General features: G+C 38.3%; 1 protein-coding gene across 6 annotated transcripts in view; it reads left to right on the top strand.

Annotated features, from left to right (window-relative positions):
• Positions 1 to 26718, top strand: part of LOC134666414 (vascular endothelial growth factor receptor 1) — a 71726-nt gene that overhangs the window by 25191 nt on the left and 19817 nt on the right. For 5 of the 6 annotated variants that reach the window (XM_063523548.1, XM_063523545.1, XM_063523544.1 and 2 more), the window contains 12 exons: positions 8880 to 9034; positions 9713 to 9995; positions 11406 to 11561; positions 12565 to 12692; positions 13312 to 13477; positions 14381 to 14641; positions 15124 to 15348; positions 17232 to 17388; positions 18940 to 19031; positions 19255 to 19287; positions 20317 to 20471; positions 23130 to 23252. In XM_063523548.1, coding sequence (XP_063379618.1) covers positions 8880 to 9034; positions 9713 to 9995; positions 11406 to 11561; positions 12565 to 12692; positions 13312 to 13477; positions 14381 to 14641; positions 15124 to 15348; positions 17232 to 17388; positions 18940 to 19031; positions 19255 to 19287; positions 20317 to 20471; positions 23130 to 23252 — 1934 coding nt within the window. The remainder of the gene's footprint in view (positions 1 to 8879; positions 9035 to 9712; positions 9996 to 11405; positions 11562 to 12564; positions 12693 to 13311; positions 13478 to 14380; positions 14642 to 15123; positions 15349 to 17231; positions 17389 to 18939; positions 19032 to 19254; positions 19288 to 20316; positions 20472 to 23129; positions 23253 to 26718) is intronic. The other variant, XM_063523547.1, reaches the window with a different exon arrangement.

Consider the following 26718-nt stretch of genomic DNA (forward strand, 5'->3'; position numbering starts at 1 on the left):
ATCGTCTATTTCTTATCAATAATATATTTTGGTTGCCATTGAAGACAAGCGGCATTGAGGTTCAATGACCTTAGATATTCCATAAGGTAATGCGTCGGGTATTGGCATTTTTCAGCAAACCAATGGCTGATTTATTGCATGCGACCAAACCAAATGAAGATTATTCTAGTTAAGAAAGACTTGACGAGAGTAACTTTAGTATAATAGCAGGCTACTTGGATTTATAATGTCGGTCGATGTACGGTTATAATATTTGCTAGGCGCCCCAACCAGAACTAAAATTATCAAATTAGTTTTGCAGAATGCTAATACAGTTCTCTACCAAACTTCTTTTCCCGTATTGACTAGTTTTTTTGGAAATTTTCAACCTTTTTTCCATAAGGTACCTTTTTACTAAACTCTGAGACGACGTTACTAGGCTTATAACTAACTTATAACAAAAATAAAAACAGGTAAACAAACGTTACGCATTAAGGTTTGAGATCACACAATAAAAAAAAATTGAGCATTTTTTCACCTCTTTACAAAACATTTCATAACTCCGAAACTAGAAACCCTCATAAGGTACCTTTTCCCGTGGAACGTCACATTTGAATTTCTATTATTTACTTTACATGTATGTTCTTGGGTTATAGACTTGTGTATACCAAATTTCAACTTATTGGTGCAGTAGTTACGGAGCAAATAGGCTGTGACAGACAGACAGCCAGACACATGAGTGATCCTATAAGGGTTCAGTATTTTTCCTTTTGAGGTACGGAACCCTAAAAATAATGAATTTAATAAATTTTTCACCTTATGCCCATGTGGCGGTAGCGAAACAGCCAAGCCACATATTTTGACTAAGGTGTAGAGTTAGTGAAGTTAGGGCTTGTAGAGTTTGAAGCTTGGCTCGACAAGAGATCTGACAACTTTTTGACAGTGCGAGTCTTATGGTTTCGTCTTAGCAACAATTTACATGAAAATGTGTTTGGTGGGATAATTTTTTACAGTATAAATATTGATTCGTAACAAATAAGTATTGTAACCAGGAGTGGAGTGGTGTCGAGTGAAACGCAGACTAATTTTACTTTTTTATAATTGAAAGTAACTCAAATTACGGTACAGAATGTAACTAAGCCAACCACCAAACGATGGGTCGGGAGCCGATCGCATCGATTTAGGGGAAAGGCGGGAGTGTATAATAAGTGAGCCGGGTAACCGTCAGCACTTGTTATATTCGAAGAAACAAAGATAGCGTACAAAATTGGCAAGGGCTTCTTATGGATCCTACGTTGATCAAGCGTTCGCGAGATCTATTTCGACGCCAGCGCCATCTCTTGACATATGTTGGCCCTAATGACGTAGTTCCGCTATTCGTCACTGGATGTCGTTAGTAGTGGTGTTACATATTCTCCCCCTCTATCCACGAAGACGTCTCGGCGAGTAGGATGGACATTGATTCTTATATTCGTTAGTTGGTAGCTTTGGCGGTTGTCTTCCTAGGCCTTCCTCTCTTCCGTATAGGCTGTAGAGGTTCCGGTAAGGTTGGGCCATTCCCTCTAAATGGGGTTAGTGCTGAAGTATGGTAGGTTCCCACTTCCTTCTCGGGTTCGCTAGGGTTAACCAGTTTGTACGATGTCGCGCCTCGCTTAGATTGCACAACATAAGGTCCATCTCGGCGTGGCATCAACTTGTTACTTACTCCTTGGGCGGAACGGCTGGCCGCGTGGGTATCGGCAAGCACTAAGTCACCGGCTTTATATCCTGGGTCAGGCCGTCTTGCTTTGTCAGCTTGTTCCTTCCGAGTTTCTTCTTTGTCCTGTCGGAGTTGTCGGGCTCGCTTTAGCGTCTCAGCCAGTAATAAAAGTTTCGGAGTAATGGCCGGCACAAAATTCTCAGATAACACAATTTGCTTTAGGTCGTGTGTGACATCGTCGGGGGATCGAAGTTCGCGGCCAAAAGTGAGATAGGCTGGTGTATGGCTTGTCGCTAGACTCACTGCTGTGTTCATAGCAAATCTTATGCACGCAAGCTTTTCAGACCACTCCCTGTGATTGTCCTGCACCAAGATGCCAAGTTGAGTCTTTATATCCCTATTTTTCCTCTCTACGGGATTCGCAGCGGGGTGGTATACAGGGGTGAACGTATGGTGAATTCCAAGACAAAAGGTGACCTTCTGCATAACAGCACTAACAAATTGCGATCCGTTGTCGCTATGAATGCGCCTGGGAACACCATATCGAAGGAAAACTTCATTTATCATAGTCATGGCGCATGCTTCCGCGCTGGCTGTATCCAGTGCGAACAGTTCTACCCATCCGGTTGCTATATCCTCCACCACTAGGATCCAGTTTTTATTAGTTTCTGAAGTTGGCAAGGGTCCGAACAGGTCGAACGCTAGACTTTCGAATCTTTGATTGACTGCGGTGGTTTGCAGCAGTCCAGCAGGTTTTAGGTTTGTTGGTTTATAGCGTTGACACATTAGGCAAGTTTTCACATATGATTCTATGAATCTTCTCATACCCTTCCAGTAATACCGACGCGATATCCTTTGATAAGTTTTATCGGCGCCGTAATGACCTGCTAATGGATCGTCGTGATAGGCCGCCAGAATGTTTTTCCATTCGTGCTCGGGAACCAACAATTGGGCATCATCGTTATTTTCATCTGGATTGTATTTATAGAGCACACCGCTATTCAATACATATCCTTTGCCGCCCCAATAGATAGCATCTTCGCCTTCCGTCTCTAACGCTGTTATGATTCTAGCTATATGTTTGTCTTTCAACTGTTCATTGCGTATTTCAGAAGGTTTGCGTGCAGGCATATCTACCACAATGGTGCATAATTCGCAACTGCTTGAGTTATTAGCGTCACACTGGGGTCTGGACAGAGCATCGGCAACCACATTTGTCTTTCCTGGTGCATACTTAATCGTAACGTTGTACGCTTGCACAATTAAAGCCCAACGTGCCAATCTTCCCGTGGGTGTTTTAATCGTTAATAGCCATTTAAGCGCTTGATGATCCGTAACTAATGTTACTTGTCCCCCTTCAATATATCCGCGGAATTTGTTGAGTGCCCAAACTAGGGCGAGTGCTTCTCGCTCCGTGGTGCTGTAATTTCTTTCTGCGGAAGTTAATAGCCTGCTAGCATACTCAATCGGGTGTTCGTCCTCTCCCTCCCCCTGGACTATGACGGCTCCGATTGCGTAGTTGCTCGCATCGGTCTTAATTATATACGGCTTGGTTTCATCTGCTGGCTTCAGAACTGGTGCAGAAGTAAGGTGGCACTTCAAATCGTTGAAAGCCTTCTCCTGGGCTTCTTTCCATTCCCATTGAGCATTCTTTTTTGTTAATCTCGTCAACGGTTCGCTGACCTTGGAGAAGTTCGGAATGAAGCGTCTGTACCAAGAGCAGGTTTGTATGAAGGATAGTAAGTGCTTGAGGGTTTTGGGCTGTGGTAGACTAGTAATCGCTTCCACCTTGGAGGGATCCACTTGTAAGCCGCTTGCGGTGATCAAGTGGCCTAAATACTTGATAGAATCGCAGCAGAAGTGACATTTAGTGAGGTTAATAGACAGATTATTCCCTTTCAGCACTTTCAACACTTTATCCAAATCCTCAAGATGTTGGTCGAACGATTCGGACAGTATTATTAAGTCATCCAGGTACGCCAGCATTCTCACATCTCCTACCAATACCTTGACCCGGTCGATAAGCCGTTGGAAGGTAGCAGGAGCATTCCGTAGTCCGAAAGGCATTCGAATAAATTTGAAAATTCCGAATGGCGTTATGAAGCTGGTTTTGTTCTGGTCTTCCTCGCGCACCTTTACTTGCCAATAACCAGAGCGCAAGTCAAGTGTGGACATAAATAGAGTCGGCTTGGCGTCCCGTAGAAGATCATCAATTCGTGGCATCGGGTAGAGGTCCGGTACGGTGATGGAGTTCAACCTTCTGTAGTCGACGCAAGGGCGTAGACTCCCATCCTTCTTTGGCACTAATATAACAGGAGCAGACCATGGTGAAGATGAAGGTTGGATAATACCTTCGCTGAGCATCTTGTCGATCTCGTTTTTCAACTGTTCCCTTCGGACTGGAGACAGCCGGTAAGGTGGTACAGCTATTGGTGCGTGGTCGCCTGTGTCGATAGCGTGTTCAATCAACGTCGTTGGTTGCTTACTAAATAGGCAAACCTCCTTACTGTTCATTATGACCCCTTCTATACGGCTTTTCTGTTCATCATTCAGAGTTCCCATTTTGACTGTCCCGATGTCTAATGTACACAGGTCAATGTCATCAGCAGTGTAGCCCGTGAATAGCGCTTCAGAATTTGGCGACAGGGTAACTTCGGTTTCTTCAATCGCCTTTACCGCATCCGCGAACATATAATCCATATGGTGTGGCTCCGGTACGTACCCATCAAATGTATCATGAGCTGCAACCTTGGGTTCATAACCGTATGTCGGGTTGGTGTGCCTAGACACGACATCTGGGTGTAAGTCGGGCTCAAACTGGGCCAATGATACGCTATCAGGTCCTTCCACGATGAAATCATAATTAACTCCTGGACGTTCCACAAAATTCCAGGAACGTTGAGGTATGTTGAGGACCATGCCTGCATCTTCTATGAACCCCATACCCAGCAACGTTTTATTTTCCTTAGCATGTGGAAGTACTACAAAGGTTGTGGGTACACTCCGATCACAAATTTTGACTGGCACTGTAATGGACAAGACTTCTTCTCGTCGTTTCAAGCCGTCTGCCATAGTTATATTAGCAGTTTGTCGAGCAAAGCTACATTGTCTTTGCTTTAAGCACTTGTACAGTTGATAGGAAGCCACACTGGATTTAGCGCAGGGGTCGACAAATGCTGTGCCAATAACATCAAAGATGGCAATCCCCACCTGCATTCTCGGGCGGGCGTCTAAGTTGATGTCTAGCGCGCAAAACCCAGTTTTCTCCATCTTGATTGGTTGAGCTTCTTTACACTTAGGACATTTGCTTCGTGTGTAACCAGGCATTCCACATCCGTAGCAGTAGAGAGTCGACATACTTGGTGACGGCGCTTGGGTAGACTCCGTTTTAATCTCTTTAGGAGGTTGTTGTGTTTCACCCATTTGCTTCAGTCTTTTTCGACATTCCTCAACGGTATGGCCCGTAGCACGACAGTACTCACAGCGCTGTTTCTTTTTGGTTTGCCCAGTTTGCTTTTCGAATTGGTCTTTACACAAAACTGATGAAGACTTCTCACGTAGCACCTGTTCAACATTCCTAGCAGCAGTTAGCAGCTGGTCGAATGTCATCACTGAGTGGTATTCTCTCGCGAATATTAATGTGCAACTGACCATGAATAGCATCTATTTGTAATTCCTCTGTCAAACCCGGTGATCGTAGCTGGGTCAACAGGGCTCTGTTCTTTGCGATAAACGTTTCTGTCAGCATATCCGACGGTTGCTTGCGTGAAAATACTTCCTGGAATATTTGGACGCCAGATATCTTCGGTGCAAAAGCGTGACGCAATCTTGCCTCGAAGTCTGTCCAACAGGTAATATTATCTTTCACTCCTTGCCACCACGTAGAAGCTTCACCTTTCAACACCAGAGGAAGACTCATAATAGCAGCCTCGTCCGACATGCCATTAACCTTTTTATATACTGATGCGGCTGATAAAAACTCTTCCAAGCGTATAGATTCCCTAGTGCCGTCATAGGAAAATGACACGTTAGCAAATGATGCCGTTGTAGTCCTGACACCGCCAGCTGCGGCTTGAAGAGCTGCGGCCGTAAGTGACGTCACCAACTGCTGTAGCTGCTCCGTAGACATAGAAATGTTCTCCATCTTCTTTGTATTGGAAGGTCCGTGAAGTTTACGCGGTCTCAATCCCACTCTCAGTATAGGTCTTGTTTTGGGTGTAGCCGCAGGTCCGCTTCCGGATTCCGCCAGCTTGGAGGTATTCGGCCGAACGTTGAGCGCCAGTTGTAACCAGGAGTGGAGTGGTGTCGAGTGAAACGCAGACTAATTTTACTTTTTTATAATTGAAAGTAACTCAAATTACGGTACAGAATGTAACTAAGCCAACCACCAAACGATGGGTCGGGAGCCGATCGCATCGATTTAGGGGAAAGGCGGGAGTGTATAATAAGTGAGCCGGGTAACCGTCAGCACTTGTTATATTCGAAGAAACAAAGATAGCGTACAAAATTGGCAAGGGCTTCTTATGGATCCTACGTTGATCAAGCGTTCGCGAGATCTATTTCGACGCCAGCGCCATCTCTTGACATATGTTGGCCCTAATGACGTAGTTCCGCTATTCGTCACTGGATGTCGTTAGTAGTGGTGTTACAGTATTATATTAACATAATTTTGACAGTACATCTGGTGCTACATTACGACACCGGTGCTATAATAAGCACATTAAAACACTCCCTTTGGCCGTGTGTTAAAATTTGTCACTCGTTGCAAAATATCTATTTTTCGCACTTCTATCGTAAATACCTACCTATGTATTAACAAAAAAAGTCACTTGTAAATAGTTACTGCCTTTAAAAAGTATAAGTGCCGCAATGTTATTAGACTTTTTGATCTATAAACGTCTTTAGGTCAATAAAGCAAGTGATAAATTATTAGAGTTAGACCAAGAAAAGTCTGCAGCAATTTTGACAGCCCACGCAGTGCAAGTGTTATTTATAAGTCATAATTTTATAGAAGTTTCTTCAAATCGACCTTATTAATAAGAGATTAAAAATATTCAAAATTATCTTAAAATATTTTAATCTAATATTTCATCTCATATGTTCAATAAGGCCCGGGACTGGACCTTTTTACCTGCACTGACAGTGGGCCTTCTTAGCAACAAGTACAAATTCAGAATAATTGGGAATAATAGGGAGCAACTGTTATTTTTGAATACTGGGCCTTGTTACCCGCCGGGCCTGATATGCCTGCACTTCACCTACCTTATTTGTTTTACAAGGGGAAAAGTTGTTGATTAACCGCTCGTGCTAATATTGATACCCAAACAAGCGAAACATTTTTTTTATTAAATAGGAGGCAAACGAGCAGACGGATCACCTGGTGGTTAGCGATTACCGCCGCCCATGGACACCCGCAACACCAGAAGGGTTGCAAGCGCGTTGCCGACCTTTAAGATGGGGGTCTTTTAAGGTTTGAAGGTCGTATCGGACAGTTCATTCCACAGTTTGGCTGTGCGAGGCAGGAAGTACATTCACAAATTCAAACATTCTAAAATTGAAGCACGAGCGTAGCGAGTGGTTCGTAAAATTGAACCTTGAGCGTAGTGAAGGTTTCGAGGGACGAAGGTTAAATAAAATTTTCATCACATCAGCTCGTAAAGGCCCTCTTGATTGTTCGAAACGGATAAGAAAAGTGGCATTTAATTTGATGCAAATTTTGAGTTGTTTCCGTAGGTAAATTGGATCAGTTGGTTGGTAATATTGACTTTAAAATGATAAATATTGAATAACGTTAGTTTGAAATTGATTTTATGATAAAGTAAATATTATCGGAGATGATCGCTCTTAAAAAATATATGTCGCTAGTCATTTATAACCTAAAAGCGCCAAATTACGCAAAATTATATTGAAATGACACCTGTGTATTGAATTTGAAGAATACTTTAACAAGGGTAGTTATCTGTATGACAATGCACCTAAAATAATTTTCAAATGTATCTATTATTTCTATACTTAACACGATAACGAATTCTACGTAAACGAAACCGCGGGCAATCCCTAGTACATATAGAAATAAATAAGGAAAGATAAGTTTCCATTAGTGTACTGTGTAAAATAACTATTTACCATTGATAATAATTTTATAAACGCTTTGCGTATTTTAAGGTCACCGCGCTAACCGCTAGCCCGCGACCGTCGATCGCTGCCTCCTGCCCCGGCGCACAGCGCGGCGCGCGAAAACGCCGCGCGTTTGAAATATAAGCTCGGAATGCATACTTACGTATCAGTATTTAGTGTCGCCGTGATTTTATATTTCTAATCTTTTGTGTGAGAAGTAAGATCTTTATTATGACCGTGTAATATTAACTCTACAGACTTTAATTCAATATTGGCTATACTGCTTAACCAGAAATCAATATCTAGACAAGCACATTGTCTACATTTCTAACTTTTTACATGTATACTAAGTTGATAGGTAATATCGTAATTTTGCAATATCAGCTACTCTAATTCTGTATTTACATAATAATTCGTGTTTTTACGTTCACCAGAAAGCAGCTGTTCCAGATTTCTAAAAACCGAATATTGTGAATAAATTAAAGTGTTATTGAATATGTTTAAGTTTTTTGTAACTTTAATTTTATATTTACATAGATATTTAGCAAAAATTGAAATATTTAAATATGGCCGAACGCTCCACCTAAAATTTTCTAACTTTTTACATGAACGTTATTTAACATGCTTACAATAACATATCAAAAAAGAAAAAACTTTAATGTTATCAAAACCCATTTTTGTTCCACCGCTGGTCTAATATCGCTTGATCCGCCACACTAGCCTCCACCGATGCCAAATCTAAATGCTGCCGAATGCCTCTAGTAGTAAGGATAGTACTTATAGCAATTAAAGTAATCACGCAACATATTTATAAACTTAAACAGATTTAACATCAACATCAACATCATTTAAAGGGATAGCAAAGATTGTGCGGCGTCTAAATTTGCAGTCAGTGTTTGTGTATATTAATTACTTAGTTGTTTTGTATGTTCTGAAAAAGACTAATGCCATATGATAAGTACATATAAAATGAAGGATGAAGTTGATACAAAAAAACAAAATGCGAAGTACCTCTATTGTAGAACTGGGCTGGCTGCAGAAGTAAGCAGTCAAGTAGGTACTAAAAATAAAATATATATTGCAGATGTTCCCCGAGTCTCTTTCCATCTAAGTGAAGGAAGAAAATTAAAAGGACAACTAATTAAATTGGTGTGCGAAGTGACTGGCTATCCATTACCAAACGTCGAATGGTCTTTTATAGACAGCCAATCAAATAAAGAACTCGACACTCCTTTAGAAGTAAGTTTGTAATTATTATATTTTTATTTTCAGATATATTGTTACAGTAATGTCATAATAAATACCTATTTAATCTGTACCTACTCTTTTATCGCTAGACTTTTAACACTTTTAAAGTATAATACATGAAACATTTACCAAATGTATAATGAAAATTATGAAAAAATTATCCTTCTTAAATAAAAGCGCATCCAAAAACGAACAATTAGGTACATTATGTACTGTGCCGGTTAGCAGAATATTATCAGCACGTGGCGATAACTAGACATACGTTAGTGTACTCGCTGATCCAGTTAAGATAATGTTTAGTATAGCGTAGATTAATCCCCTTATTCATATAACTTTACGGGCCTGATTTAGTAAAATTATATTTAATCCCTTTTTTACAAATACACAAGTAAAATGCAATTACAGACAAACGATTTATAGCTAATTCAAGCCATCAACGCGTTTAAATATGAATAACGCCATAAGAATGTAGTATTACGATAACACCACTTTTTATAAGCACTAGTTAATGGGAAATAAATTAGTCCAAATTAACCCTGTCAAAAGTATCTTTTACATCTTGATGCGGGCCCCTAAAATTCATCATCATCATCATCTCAGCCATAAGACGTCCACTGCTGAACATAGGCCTCCCCCTTCCCCCCTAAAATTACCTATGTATATTTTCAGGGTACCGTAATAGAAGAATCCGAATATAAAATAGTTTCTACACTTGATTTACCAGTTCAGTCCCCGGGCACAATCATTTGCAGAGCATCGAATACCCAAGGGGATGACCAGAAAACTAAAACCCTTCTTGTTGACGAGATAGAAGGTGGTTTTGGTATTGAAAATGAGGGAAAAGAAGTAAAGGAAGTCTCTGAAGGGGATAGTATAATTTTAAGATGTCTGGCCTCCAGGTATGACTTCACGTCTGTCCAATGGCATGGTCCGAACGACGAAGAGATACCAGGTTGGAATTGTTTTTATTAAATTTTATAGAGTATTACGTATAATAAAATGGGACTACTTTGCTCCCCGCTGGGTAAATGTGCTCCAACAGTTTTTATAGGTACTTTACAACCTCGTTTAAGTATTACAAGAATATGTTAAATTTCGAGTTTTGGAGCAAACTAGACACATTTTACGCACCTATTGCAAGCCCAAAGGGAATGAATTCCGAAATAAATTGTCTATGTCCTTTTGTAAACTTATTACAATTTCGTTTATTGATATCATGACCGCAATATGAGATCTTAATATGATATGCACAGCTTAATATGATATGCACAACACGCCAACTCACGTAACAGCCGTAACTAGGGTTACCAGATGACAGGAATTTTCCTGACATGTCAGGAATTTTGGCCTTTTGTCAGAAATGGGGACGGAACAAGAAAATGTCAGCATTTTTTTGAATTGATAGACTTTTTTATAAAGTACCTTTTTATTAACTTAAATTAATCCAAAAACATTGTAAATAAGTTTTTGGCAAAAATTTTATTTTTGGTACAAGCTTTTATCGCTGACTGTACTTTTCTTACGACAGACAACTAATACTCATCGAGACAATTCTAAAAACCCCTAACACCATTAGGTTACGTTGATTCATCACAGAGTTCCTATGGCCACCTCCTGTCTCCATCATCAGATCAGCTCGATGGTACCATAATATTGCATTGTCATCCGATTTATACATGCATGCAAAATTTCAGCCCAATCGGAAACCGGGAAGTGGATCAAATTTAACTTGCAAGATTTGATTACAGACAGACAGACAACGGTCAGGTGAAACTAAATAAAAGCTTGTAAAAAAGAATAAAAGAGATCCACTCAAGTTATCAATAACTTTGTAATTATTAATTAATAAATCTTTACTCAAGCGTACATACATAAATGTTTTAGTAATTGAAAAGGCAAAGATAACAATAGTACAATTTATAGTAGGTAGATAGGCGAACATCTCCTCGTCATCTTAATCGGACTAAACTACTACAGTCACCTTAAACAATACAACCCCCCCCCCCCCCCGTGTAAAAATATGAATGTCAGGAAAATTTATCGAAAATTAGGAATTTTGTCAGGAAATTCCAAATTTGTATCTGGTAACCCTAGCCGTAACAGCCACTGGAAAAACTTGAATTTGGAATTTAATCGTGGGGCGAGAATACGATAAACAATGGGGTTGGCCGGTTAAGCCAAATACCGTATAACAAAACTAGAGACCGGAAAAACCTATGCTGGCGCCATTTATACAAACATTTGACGATTGCGTACCCCATTGAAAGCTTTTCCAATAGTTGTCCTTACTACGATATGTGAAGAGGCATTATAGGCAATGACCAATAATTTATAAATTGCTTTATTTTTTCATGTAACACAGGAGCCGTCTTCGAACATTCAACAAACGCAATGTCACTTGTCGCAAAAATGGAAATAAATGACGCATTAATAAGTCACACCGGCAATTACTCATGCGTTGCATACAACAATGTAACTAGCGAAGAACGAACAGCAACCATCTCCGTTGTAGTTGCAGGTAAAGTAAAATACATAAACGTTATTTTATTTTTAGTTTGATGTTTACACTTTACACGTGCCGATTCCGCGCTTTTCGAGCACTCTTAGGTACAATCGCCATCAGATATATCGGAGCGGCCAAGGTGTTCACAATATCTGAACATGCGCCCTAACGCCTTGACAATAGAGGCTTGTTCAGATATTTGTGAGCACCTTAGCTGCTCCGATATATCTGATGGCGACTGTACTTTGCTAAGTGAGTTACTCGAGTAGGCTAAATTAAATGTGAACAATTTTATACACGTCGCTCGGTTCTACTACACGACTTTTTAAACAAAAGCTACAGTAAAGTAGGTATGATTTTCGGTTCGGTAGATTATAGACTTAAAGAGAGGGGCCAACTGAAAGGTACTTTGCTAACTGAGTTACTCGAGTAGGCTAAATGTGATCAATTTTATACACGCCGCTCGGTTTTATTATTCCTTGCCGGCGTCTATATTTCCGTGTTCTTATAACCCGGCAAACTTCAAATCAAGAGTGAACAGGCACCTTCTGGGCGAGCTCGCTCCATCGTAGGCCACGTCTACGCCTCGGCTAGTCTGTGGCCATGAGTAAGCCCATTCATAATAATAAAAAAAAAAAAATTATACAGACTTTTTAAACAAAAGCTACAGTAAAGTATGATTTTCGGTTCGGTAGATTATAAAACTTTAAGAGAGGGGTCAACTGAAAGGTACTTTGCTAACTGAGTTACTCGAGTAGGCTAAATGTGAACAATTTTATACACGCCGCTCGGTTTTACTATACAGATTTTTTAAACAAAAGCTACAGTAAAGTATGATTTTCGGTTCGGTAGATTATACAACTTAAAAAGAGGGGCCAACTGAAAGTTTTTAGAATGGAGAAAAGTTTAGTAATGAAGCAGTACATCGTTATTCTACTAAAAATGTTATGAATTCTGTATACCCCTCGTATGTGTGTATACCTATAACATATAATATATCCAAATCACATTTGAACAGGCCTTCGCGCAGCATCAATAAAAGTGCCTGCTGAAGATATTACCGAGAAAGAGGTGATACCATTTAATGATGTGACACTCACATGTATAGCAGAGGCTATTCCTCCGCCCGTTATTACGTGGTACAAGGTAAGTTGTAATTTTCTCACTTGACTTTATCTGGGGGCTAGACAACATGACAATAGTTGATAGCAAAGTCACGTGACTTTGCGTAGCGTCTGTCATCCCGATACATTTTTACCTTTCGTTTGGCGTTTGTCGATGTACGATTGTCATCTTGACTAGGCCCCCTGAGCTTTACGCCTCGGGACCAATTTGATTCAAGATAGTAATAGTTATAGTTAAAGGATCACCCCTACATTTATCACGTCTACAGCCATGTCACGCTGTTTCTTTTTCAGTTTAATTTGGGTTCCTATTTTGTAGCGATAACCGCAAGTATAGGTACAATGTTTACTTTGTTAACAAAACATTTTATTTGAGCGAATATTCCAAACAATTTTAGTTTACATATTTGTTTACAAATCTTATAAATGTTTACGCCTATTTCAAAGAATTAAGTATATTTATAGGTACCTAAAATCATCCGCATGAATTGCTCTGTTATGATGTGTGCAAAATTTGCTCATAACTAAAGCTTTTTTTTAAATTACATATGTTGCAGTTATACTGCAAAACTTCACATAATTCAAGCTTTTTTTAAATTTATTACCACATGACAGAAATTAATTTTTCTTCTTTCTTGCAGGACGAAATTGAGATAGGGAGCAGTAATGTTATCACACGTTCGTTGAATTATAGCACAGTCAATTCAACCTATACATTCAAGCAAAATGGTACCGATGATTCAATTTACGAATGTGTGGCTACAAGTGGTACATCTAGGGTTTCGAAGATGTACCAGGTTATTGTAAGTAAGTATACCTACACACACTTAAAACAAGTCAGACTTAATTATATTGTATGTACAGTCAGCCAAGAAAGTGGTCTACCACTTTCTTGGCTGACCGTACAATCGCCTGCGCTCGCGGTGTTCCACCATTAGGGCGATACTTGATGGAACGCCTTGCAGGTAGCAGGTATTAAGGCAAATTTTCTTTAACTAGAACACCGCGAGCGCAGGCGATTGTACCTAAACTTTATACAGTGGATAATAAATAATAGAAAAAGAACTTATATTTACAAATTTTATTAATTTAATTAACATTGTTTGCACTTTTATTGTATCAATGGCTGCATTTCAATTAAGTAATATTTAGTATCCTAAAGTAAACAGCAAGGGTCACTGCAAATACCGAAACTCATTAGGAAGTTTCTTGAAGATACACAAGTTTAAGTAGTCCATATGTCCACAACTCCCAATGGATAGTCGATACGGTTACGAGCAAGGGCATAGGCAAGGAAAATAAACAGTCAAAAAACTTCTCTATCTTGGTATAGATGAGATTTTAAAACGACTTATTCAATATCTTCTAAACAGAGTTAATTAGAATACCTACCTGTGCCTTTGAGAACTTAACTTACACCCAGGTTTGTATTTGTACCCTTGATATTAACGGAGTTGTAAAAACACAGTATATTATATTATAAGGTGTGAGCCCGTATGTACGTACGGAAAACAGCTTTTTATCAACCGTTATGATTTTAGTAGGTACATACCGCGTCGAGCTAATTGTAATGTCATAACAACAGATTTTTTTACATGGTAATAACTTAGACTTAGGCTATAATCGGTTGCGGTTTTAAGGTATTTAAAAAACTGTGGTAAGATGGTATATATAATAACTTTTAATGCTTTTTTTGTATTTTTAATACAGCGATGCTCAAGTCACGGTTCAAATGGGAATACCTCAGCATCCTAGTAGCCATAATGTTGGCACTGGTGCTACTGGTGCTGTACTTATGCTGGAGGATTAAGAAAGAGAAGCGATTCAGAAAAGAGTTGGCGGCCGCTGGCCTGCTGTACTTCAAGGAGGGCGCGCCCAAATCGCTCAACCCAGAGCTTGGCATCGATGAACAGGCTGAGTTACTGCCCTATGACGATAAATTTGAGTTCCCAGTGGAAAAATTGATCTTGGGTAAGGATCGCGAGTAGACGTCTTGTTAAAACATAACAAGATATTAAATATTTGATACCTACTAAACAAATGCATCATCGTCAACATATTACAATTTATCGTTGGTCTTATGCACACGCAAATATTTGGGTATGTACTCGTCAGTTAAAAAATTAAAAGCTGTTAGTAAATAAAGAAGACTACAACATCCGTACGCAATGTGTAGACCTATCTAGCTTACTTTGTCTCTGCGTCCGGTTTCAAGTCCAAGTACCTATATATTTAGAAAGAACCTATTTACGTACATTGGCGAAATTTTAGCCAACTCAATTGAAAACCAGCGCCATGGCTAAGTATCTTAGCCATCGGCAAATGCTGAGTGGCATCCATTTTGGTGTTAGCATGTATCATAGTAAGATGTATTTTAGGTTAAGTTTTATTTTGACACCAAATAAACTTTTTCTATTTCTATTTCTAAATACATATGCTTTTTTCGTTAATAGGGCCCCAGTTAGGTGCGGGCGCATTCGGTGTGGTATACAAGGCGGAAGCACGCGGTATTATCAACGCGGAAGACAGTACCACTGTCGCGGTGAAAATGGTGAAGAAAACTGCCGACAATATCTACATCAAAGCGCTCGCTTCCGAACTCAAAATTATGGTGCACCTGGGGAAGCATATCAACATTGTCAATTTGTTGGGCGCGTGCACCAAAAACGTTGGAAAACGTGAGTTATATTACAGTAAAGTAAAATTTATTCAAACCAAACTACATCAAAATACATCTCAAGTCACATTACAATAAATACCTATAAACTAACTTATATACTAAAACTACAAATAAATACAGCACAAAAAACTAAAGTAAGTTACATCAGGTACTTTCAAGTTTTTTATTCGCGAAAGTCCAGATCGGACAGGCTTGAAGTACCTACTCGTATTTCGGCATAAATAGTAGTGTAAAGCTAGTAAAAAATAAATAATGCTAAAATTTATTTTACGTATAATTTTTTGCCTGTGTCTAGAATTGATACATCTGTCGAATGATGTCTGTCGTAATTTTTTTGAAATTTGGCACATCAATTTATTTAGAAATCCAACATTTAAGCAATTAATACGGTAAAACATATTACTTCAATTATTTTATTTATTAAGTTCAACCAAAAGAAACTTGAAACTGTCATAGGTACCTACCATCATTTGATGCGAAGGTACCTATAGGTATTTAGTTTTATACTTCGTTACATTGTATTGTAGTTGAGAATGGAAAAATATCCTTTGTTTGTTTTATTTATTTTATTGAACCGTATACTATAGGAGTAGATAAATTTGCCTGTAGTAGTGGTATTCAGATTCTTAAAATCTGTTATTGTCATTTTGCGTAATAGGTACACAATAATATTCACACGGCCCGATTCAAATTTTAAGATACGTCAATTAATAGATCTAGAAACGATATGGATTACATATGTAAGTGTCAAATGTGACGTTTTTTCAAACAAATACGTCACTTTTGATACTGACACATATAATACATATCGTTTCTAGATCTAAGTATTAATTGACGTATCTTAAAGTTGAAATCCGGCAGACAGTAACATTACATGATCATCCAAAGTCTATACGTTTTGTACCATGTAAGGCGAGCTGATCGTGATCGTGGAGTTCTGCAAGTTCGGCAACATCCACAACTACATGCAGCGGCACCGCGACGTGTTCATCGACCAGCTCACCGACAGCAAGGAGAAGGCACAGGGCAACGTCAACCGCGCCTTCTCATGCAGCGGGGGCGACAGCGGGTATCTTATGTTTTTATTATTTGTTTGTATCATGTAAGGCGAGCTGATCGTGATCGTGGAGTTCTGCAAGTTCGGCAACATCCACAACTACATGCAGCGGCACCGCGACGTGTTCATCGACCAGCTGACCGACAGCAAGGAGAAGGCGCAGGGCAACGTCAACCGCGCCTTCTCATGCAGCGGGGGCGACAGCGGGTATGTTATGTTTTCATTGTTTTATACCATGTAAGGCGAGCTGATCGTGATCGTGGAGTTCTGCAAGTTCGGCAACATCCACAACTACATGCAGCGGCACCGCGACGTGTTCATCGACCAGATCACCGACAGCAAGGAGAAGGCGCAGGGCAACGTCAACCGCGCCTTCTCATGCAGCGGGGGCGACAGCGGGTATCTTATGTTTTTATTATTTGTTTGTATCATGTAAGGCGAGCTGATCGTGATCGTGGAGTTCTGCAAGTTCGGCAACATCCACAACTACATGCAGCGGCACCGAGACGTGTTCATCGACCAGCTGACCGACAGCAAGGAGAAGGCGCAGGGCAACGTCAACCGCGCCTTCTCATGCAGCGGGGGCGACAGCGGGTATGTTATGTTTTCATTGTTTTATACCATGTAAGGCGAGCTGATCGTGATCGTGGAGTTCTGCAAGTTCGGCAACATCCACAACTACATGCAGCGGCACCGCGACGTGTTCATCGACCAGCTCACCGACAGCAAGGAGAAGGCGCAGGGCAACGTCAACCGCGCCTTCTCATGCAGCGGGGGCGACAGCGGGTATGTTATGTTTTTAGTAATTGTTTTGTACCATGTAGGCGAGCTGATCGTGATCGTGGAGTTCTGCAAGTTCGGCAACATCCACAACTACATGCAGCGGCACCGCGACGTCTTCATCGACCAGTTCACCGACAGCAAGGAGAAGGCGCAGGGCAACGTCAACCGCGCCTTCTCATGCAGCGGGGGCGACAGCGGGTATGCTATGTTTTTAGTAATTGTTTTGTACAATGTAGGCGAGCTGATCGTGATCGTGGAGTTCTCTTTAGTCTTATTATCTCACTGTTTAAAATACTATGTTATTTAAAACGGAACGTAACTACTTTAGCCAGTCGTCTCCGAGATCACAAGGACAAGGTCGTCCTCGAAGGTCATTTTAAATACGCGATTAAGTCCCATTATTGTAAATAATAATTTAGTGTTATAATCTGTCAGTCTCACTCTAATGTACAATGGCATGACGGATGATATGTGTCAGGATTTGTGATTGTATGAGTTGATGACTGTGCATCCTAGAAAGGTCCAAAAAATTGTAATAAATTTTGGACAAAAGCTAAACATTATTTCTAAAAATGAGCAATGTTGTGCTTGAGCGGAATTCAATGATTACTTTTTTATTTTTAAAATACACCAAAAATTAAACTTAAAAAACATGATATCCGCGTTCCTCCCGGGCGCGCATTACCCGAAAAATAAATTATTTTTCATTTTAATTTTTTTTCATAATAAAGATTGGGTATCTCCATCTCTCCTTCCTTGTATTCCAAATAACGTATTATTTTAACGAGTTATTTCCTTTACAGAGAATACAATGTAAATTCCAACAATTTCCTGCACAATACAAATGACATAATCGTTAGGTAGTGACTAATTATTAGATAAGAGTTATAAACTAGGACGTAGGAAGGAAGGAAGCTTTGCCAGATAAAGTTTAATATTAACTTCATAAAGTGTGAAAACTTAAAAAAAACAACTTAGTATTAAAATCGACGTCAACGCTTTTAATTGGTACCTTCTTCCTGTACGAGATTCGCAATTAGGCGTTTCTAAAATCCGGTATCACAGGATGATTTGTAACATTTTCGATTCGGGTGTCTGTAGAGATAACTTTTTCTAGTCGTGTAACCATTTATTTTAACTAGAAAAATCTCTATTCGATTTCTGAGTAGTATAAAAACGTTTTAATTAAAGTTCTCTTTTTTGGGGTGAGCTATGGTATTTTCGTTGGTAGAGCGGAGGGTTTGCACTAGGGAATTCTTCCTTAATCGAGCGTTAATTTTTTGATAAGATCGTTAGCCGACGGTTCTGCGGAGTACAAAAAAATGTTTAAAATTATGCTAGGTACTTAGGCTTCGCTAAAATAATTAAAATTAATGTTTTTTCTAAGATATTCCCATCATTAAGTTTTAATAAAACATAATACGGCATTACTCGTAAAGGCATTCGTTCTTCTTGCGGTACCTACCTACTTAGGGCATACTAAAAATTCCTGGAACTTGATACTTAGAAAAAGTATGTTTTCTCATATATCAGAATCCAGAAGCTTTCAGTATGGCCCACGTAAAACCGAAAATATTGATATTTAAGGCAAAATGGCACAATTTAGGTACCTGGTTAAATTAAAACTATATACTTAGGAAAAGTTCTATATAGAATTGAAAGTCAAAATAAAGTGTTCGGTATTTTATTAATATAAAACAGTATTAATTAATTTAAATTAATGTAATGTTTGTTTTTCCTTTATTTTAGTATGACATCGGATTGTTTGAATACGAATCAGACGCAACAAACGGACCACACGTTCCTCAACACTGCGGCCAGTAATCGCTCAGGAAGACTAGGTAATATACTATTATTCATTATTACTTAATGTTAATTTTTATTAATCTTATTATTTTTTATTTTAAATATATAATGTAATTTTTGACGATCATGATAAGAAGATAAACATAATTTTGACGAATGTAGCAAATTTATAGTGTAATTTTCATCTTGAAATAAAGAAATCTAATCTAATCTAATTTGATTTATTAAATATTAACGGTTATAATTATTTCTTATCAGACAAGCCTAAACCACAGTCGGAATTTGAAAAAGGTAAATTGTGAACTTGTTTGTACGGTGTAGCACCAAGATTCCATATATTATATTCCTTGGCTATGTGTTCAAATACTGCACATTTCGGCTGGCATTAAAGGTTATGTTATTACAAATTTCTTATCTGTAAATATGTTATATATTGCTTTATCAATTGTGTAATATTAAATAATTTGCATCATTCAGTTTGTAAGCTGTAGAACCTATTTAATCTTTACTACATTATGTATTTATGAAATAGCAGCAATATATGGTTATCTATTATCGTTGGTATCATCATCAAACTAGCAAATAATACCTAACGCCAAAATGTTCTACAGTAGGTTAATTTCGCGTTGAATTCGCGCCACAAAGATAAACAAAAAACTATTACAATTTGCTGTCCGCATGTCTGTTTTCTTTTGCGATTTGTTCAATTTCTGTGAAAAGGAGCTATAAATAAACACTTGGCGATATAAGAAAAACAAGAAGACTTTCGTATATAATAATATATTAAATCGAACTACGTACACCGGTAAGTAGTTAAACGAGTACGATCTTCGAGCAACTCCAGCTTCCGACACATCGGAAGGGAGGGGCCCAAGCGATATCTTACCGTACCTACAAATCTTTCTGCCACAACAGTGTCACAACACGCACACTAACACGTTCGTCGAAGTATTCTGAGAGATAAGAAGTCGGATTTGTCGCTCGACCGATCCGTAATTTGTACTGGGCGAGCAAAATCAATAAATCCAACAATTACATGAGACTAAACTATAATAATTGTGTTTAAATGTAATTAAACGTATGATATGTAAAAAAAAATTATGTGAAATGTAACACCTTCTTTTTGTAAATGGGGAAATAGTGCGAATGCCGCCTCCCTTCCGTGTTGCTCGAAGTGTACGACCGAACGTCTACCATCGTACTACTAGCGCCACATGGCGAGTTTGGCAACTAAACATAAAAACTAAAGGGCTATCTATGACAGCAACCAAAACAGCCAATATCAAATTTCTATATTCAATATAAACTATCGTCATTCAGTATCGGAGTCGGGCTACGTGCAGCCAGAGTGGCGGTCCAACTACGAGAGCGACTACGTGTACGAGGGTCGCAAGCCGCGGCCGCTTACTTCGCGAGACCTGCTGGCCTGGGCCTTCCAGATTGCGAGGGGCATGGAGTACCTAGCCAACATGAAAGTGAGTTTCATACCTTGTAATAAAGCTTATTTTACACTGTCATACCTACCGTTTAGTTAATAATTACCTGCCTATTTAAATATTTACCATGAACATACAACATTGCTCATATATACCTTGGCAATGAGAATATAATTCTTGTAGATATTTACCCCCTTATTCATAACCGTTTACTAAAGTTGACAAGCCGATAATAATCGTTTGTCCCTTTCCGACGTATTGGTATAATGAAAAGGGACAAACGATTATTATCGGCTTGTCAACTTAAGTAAACGTTTATGAATAAGGGGGTTAGACTTTTTCAATCATAAAAAAGGTCTCCAGAGGTTCAGAATAATAAACACTATGTTTTATTGTAACGACCTCCGCCGTCTGTAATGTTTCTCGTAAAATGCGTAGAACAATTGAAGGGATGTTTACAAAAACAACATATCTCCTCAGAGCGGTTGACACTTTTTTAAGAACATTGTTAATCGTTTCAGGTGTCAACCAGTGTAGTCAGTTAGGTTGTTTTTGTAAACGTGCCTTCAATTTAAATGTTTTATTCAACACTGAAATACTGTTAGGACCTCTTAAGAATTTATTAGCACTTCTACAGCACACTTTCAGATGTCTCAGGCGGATAAATTATTACTCACATTGTATGTATACACAATTACACATGTTGTAGTCAAACCTTGAATTTCCGACTCTGCTAGATTTAACTATTCAAATCTCATGTTTGAAGAGTGCTCTTAGGCAAAGCCAAAATGCAACTTAATTTTAAGTGACAAATTTGGGCGGTCAAACCCGAAAATAATAAGCTTGAATCGGGATTTTGTGAGCCTTTATTAGTTTGAGCCTTTGAGGTAAGTACCGATAAAAGATGAAATGATGACGATATCTTTATTTCTAAAAACGGTATTTTGTAATAATTACCTTACGTAGCTAAACTAACTGGCGAATTGAAGCCCTGATTTATTTTTTATGAGTCAGAGGAATATAGCCGGCGGTGGCTTTCAATCGGAGTTATGCCGTTTTATTTAAACGACATGCCATTTTGAAAAACATGACATTTGCCATGAACATTAAAAAGAGGGGGACTGCCCAAGTAGAAGTCTTATACTTTTTATGTTTGTAATGTGGTCATTATCTAGGATTGCCTGCGACTCGAGGTTTGACTATAACATACATACAAATATCTCAGACGGATTAATGTTTACTTAGGTACGTGCAATATTTATGTAGCAAGTGTTATTACAGCTTGTTTGGAGGAATTGGCATATCTAGCGTAATGTAATTGGATGCTATACTTACATGTATACCACTCATTGTCAGTTATAAATAGGTTATACCGTAGAGCAGCGGTCGGCAATCTTTTAGCAGCCTTGGCCACATAGCAGTTAACGAAGTGGACGCGGGCCGCACTTAGTTAATATTTATGACTTTATCAGACATTGTCATTTGTCAATATTACATACAAAATAGCCAGGGAGGCTCGCGGGCCGCGGGTTGCCGACCGCTGCCGTAGAGTTTCCTTGGGCGTTATATACGAAAAGCTACTGAAAGAAATTGATATACTTATTTAGTTTGAAACAGAAAATTAAATACAAATACAAATACAAATAATTTATTGAGAAAAGTATAGTACAATGATTGTTCTTAAAGACTAAGAATTTACATAGAGACACGTGGTTTACAGATGCCTGAACTAAGATTCCCTGTGTTTCAGGCAGCGAAGGACAATATTAAATTTATTTATTTTTAATTATTCACTTAATTATGAACTATATTTATTACACAAAACAACTGTATATCACCTTAACAAAGAAGTAGGTTCTTAAGTATTAAAAATCACAGAACAGAATTAGGTAATCATTTTACGACTATTAGTAGGTTCTCTGTATCATCGTACGTCATTTTTTGAAGGGCGCGTCGTAGTGTGTTCTTACAACACGCATAGCTTTGTGGGTATAAGTCTAGTATTGCATTTAGCCTGTTGTACAAAAATGGGCCCAAAAAGACAAAAAATCTAGATGAAAAAATGTGTTTTCTTTGTACTGTTTGGATACATATGTATAATATCTTTGCGCCTTTTATATCTATATTCAGAGTTGAAAGGAGTTCTGACGTGCTGCTTTAGTGTTGAGCTTAATATATATAATTGACGAACTGTTAGTACTTCACATGATTTATAAAGGAGGTCAGTAGGGTATAAGAAGGGCCGGGAGGTAGCTACCTTTAGTAAGGCTCTCTGGGCTCTTTCTAGGGTTAGGAGTGTAGTTTTCGCTGTGCCACCCCAGGAAGAAATGCAGTAAGTTAGTATCGATTGACATAGTGCAAAATATACTTGCTTGATTAAATTCGGGTTAGCGATTGAACGAAGTTTTTTGAAAACAAACATTAACTTTCGAACTCTATTGCACAATGTTTCAATGTGATTTTTGAAGGAGAGGGTTTCATCTATCATGACTCCCAAATACTTAATTTTGTCAGTATTAGCTAGTGATTGACATGAACAGAGATTATTCGATTTTTCCTTACAGTTATGTGCGTAAAGTTTGATATGTGCGTGAAATAAATGTAAATAGGAAAATTGTATTCATAAAGTAATGTCAAAGTAGGTATGTTGAACTATTTGAAGCACGCGGCTTATAATTTACTTCGACGTGTTTCCAGATCCTCCACGGAGACTTAGCTGCCAGGAACATATTACTAGCTGAAGATAACGTCGTCAAGATTTGCGATTTCGGCTTAGCTAGAAGCATTTACAAGAACGACGAATACCAGAAGAAAGAAAACGTAAGTAGTTCTCGATCTCCTCATCTTTGGGCCGATTCTAATTTATGAATTTGATATGGTTATCATTTTGTTATGATACTACCTTGAATGTTTAATTACACCAGGACGCCTAGCCAACGTGCCAAAGGGTTCGTTAAATCGTGCTCCGTCGTGTATCGTAATCATCTCTCTCTATCACTCTTCCCCACTAGTGCGACAATGACAGTTGCGTTTCGTTCGCTACGGAGCGTTAACGAATGCACGTTGGCTACGCACCCAGTTCCAGTGAATTGCGCTCGCATCAATCAGTGCAAATTATTGTCAAGATGTGTCAAAACGAAATCAAAACGTGAAACAGAATCTGGCTTTTGTCACTGTACTGTCGTCATGGCAGCAAATGATGTTTGTTTCGCGTTCGTCATAAATACAAGCCATAACGTTTTACTATCTTTGTGTACCGGTTAATTTGCCCGTCTCCAGCAGGCGATAGAGTTATTTATTGCTTGACCGCTGGTATTGTCGTGCCTGCGCTCTAAGCGTGATTCAATTTTATCGCACGGTTTGTTTACCAAGGGAGTTACGACCGGCCATAACGTGAGTAAATTCATGATCATCTTGTTTAATAGAGTTGAATAAAATTTTATCGGGCGGGACTTAGGATTCAAGGAACAACACAATACACAATTTTGGCGGTTATTAAATAGTAAAAAATGAGTATCGCAGATTATGATGGACTCTAAATTAATGAATCCCTGAGTTTTTAGCATAAGTACGTTAAAGTTTTTATAACTACTCAGCTGCCAAAATGTAATGATACATCCAGTTATTATCGCACAGTAAGGTCGTACAGTTTTAACCAACATATTGTATTGTTGTTGTATGTAATAACTCTGGTCTTACTCTCATGTGTAAACAACATACTCGTGAAAGACACCGCTTTTAAATTAATTTATCATGATAATTAATGCACGCAATAGCCTGACAGACATCCTATGACCGTGGATACGTTATTTCAAATATATTTGAGCTCATATATGCTTATGCTTATTTTTTTATTACGGATTATTTATTACCTATATAAAACGGTAGAAAAGGCGCCTACTTAATGACTTTATGTTCTACCAGTCACTTATAGAATATTTTCTTACGAAATTTGTCTTTACTCGTTATTAACCTTTGCTGAAGTTTATTATGTGGGATGGTTTAAATATAAACTATATTATGTTTATTGTGGTTATGTCATCATCATCATCAGTCGTTCCCTCAATGCTGAGGATCGTGACATCATGTCCTAATGTTGCTGACCAGTCTCTTCCATAGGCTTCTGTCACCCGCCATATGTACGGCTTCCTGCAGATGTAGATGCAGCGGTGTAGTGACTTGTGCGCTCCACCTAGCGGGTGGTCTGCCGCGAGTCCTCTGGCCCTCAACTTTGCCCGTCATAGTCGTCATTCATTCATTCATTCATTCATTCATTATTTATTCATGAACAATATGAATTGTGTATGAAATATAAAAATATACAAAAATTATTCAAAATGTAATAATAAAAAAAAAAGAACTAAAATACAGTAATTATAATAAAGAAACTCAATTTATAACGGTGGGTCAATTTCACCAAACGAGCATTTTTGTCTAATTCCCATGGAATTTTGAAATACCAACATTACACAAAAAAAAATATGCTGAGAATTTGATAAAAAATATAATAAATATTAATTTTCTTATGGGATAAAAATATTCATAAAACTATAAAAGTTATTTAAATTTAAAATTTTGGTCAGGGCACGGGAATTAGTGTGTCCATGGAAATTAGATTTTACTAGGACGGAAATTAGAACAGGGCACGGGAATTGTTTTCTTAACTTATTTTGGTACTTAAAACTATTATTTATGTATATTTTAATCTACAATAATATACTGCAACCGTACTGAAGTGGCATCGGACATATTTACCTTCTTTAATTTTAGTTTCGAACGACAAATCTACGAAAGTATGTTACACTAAAAACTACGTATTTGAATAATCCTTTCCTTTATTTTAATGGCAACTAATCTCTCTTTCTTAGTAAAATGTACATATTTCAAAACAATTCTTTGAGTAGTTTCGTAAACTTGTCCGCCTTTACATACAAAACTATTCATTAAAAACTGTCATTATGTATCTGCATGTAGATAGGTACAAGGTGTATGATCTGGTATATGGTCTTATAGGAAATGATACTAAGAAATAAATAGGGGCACAGTGAGAAGTAGTTATTGTGTAAGTTAATCTGAAGAAATCGAATCGAATATGCTGCCTTCATAAATTAATAACCCAAAAAATTGTTTGAACACATATGAGGTAAGTCTTACCCCACGTAAGACTATCACCGGGGTAAGACTATCACTTGTATGGAATCCTCATACTGTTAGTCTTGCCCCGATCAAAATAAACTAAGTTAGTCTTACCCCGCCTTACTCTTTACACATAGGTATACGGGGTGTCCCTGCCCTGCGGGAAAATCTTCAAAGTGTATGTATGTATGTATGTATGTATGTCACTTTATTGCACATAAACAGGTTTACATAAAATGGACAAAAACAAAACAAAAATAAAAATGTTATGTACAAAGGCGAACTTATCCCTAAAAGGGATCTCTTCCAGCTAACCTTTGAGAAAATGCGAAAGGATCAGATACTAACAGGTGAAAGACAATTTAATATGGACAAATAGCACTATGAGAATTTTGGATACACATAAAGGACGACGAGAGCGAATAAGTACTTAAAGAAAAAGAAAAAAAAAAACCAGTACTAGGTACATATTAATAAATAGTATAAATACGCATAAACTATAACATACCTATACATATATATACTTACATAAAATACACATATACATATATGTATACATAAACATATAAACTATATATAAATATATATATATACATATAAAGTATTCAGTTCTAACTACATCAGGAGTCTAATAACCACAACTTTTTCAACTTCTCCTTGAGTGAGGCAACAGATTGCGATTTCCTTACGTCCACTGGTAGATCGTTCCACAGCTTAACTGAGTAGGCAGTGAAAGACCTACAGTACGCACGCGACTTTTTCGGTGGAATGGCTAGAGTCAGATTGGCACTAGATCGCAGACGGTGATCGCTAACAGTAGCCAAAAAACTAAATCTTTCTGATAGATACGTAGGGGATGCGGGATTAAATAACACGTTAAAGAGTAATGACAGAACATGCACATCCCTACGACGTCGTATCGGAAGCCAGCCAAGCTGCGAGCGGAAGGCAGACACGCGATCGTACTTACGCAACCCAAATATATATCTAATACAGACATTTTGCAAGCGCTCTAGCTTGTCAAGCAGTTCCTCCCTTAGGTCCACAAAAGCAATGTCCCCATAATCAAGGAGTGGCAGTAAGAGAGAGCGAGCAAGACAGATTTTAGTAGTAAGAGGAAGAAAGTGTAGGTTGGTTAAGTAATTTCTCA

The sequence above is a fragment of the Cydia fagiglandana genome, chromosome 8, assembly GCF_963556715.1.
Source record: "Cydia fagiglandana chromosome 8, ilCydFagi1.1, whole genome shotgun sequence".
NCBI lineage: Eukaryota > Metazoa > Arthropoda > Insecta > Lepidoptera > Tortricidae > Cydia > Cydia fagiglandana.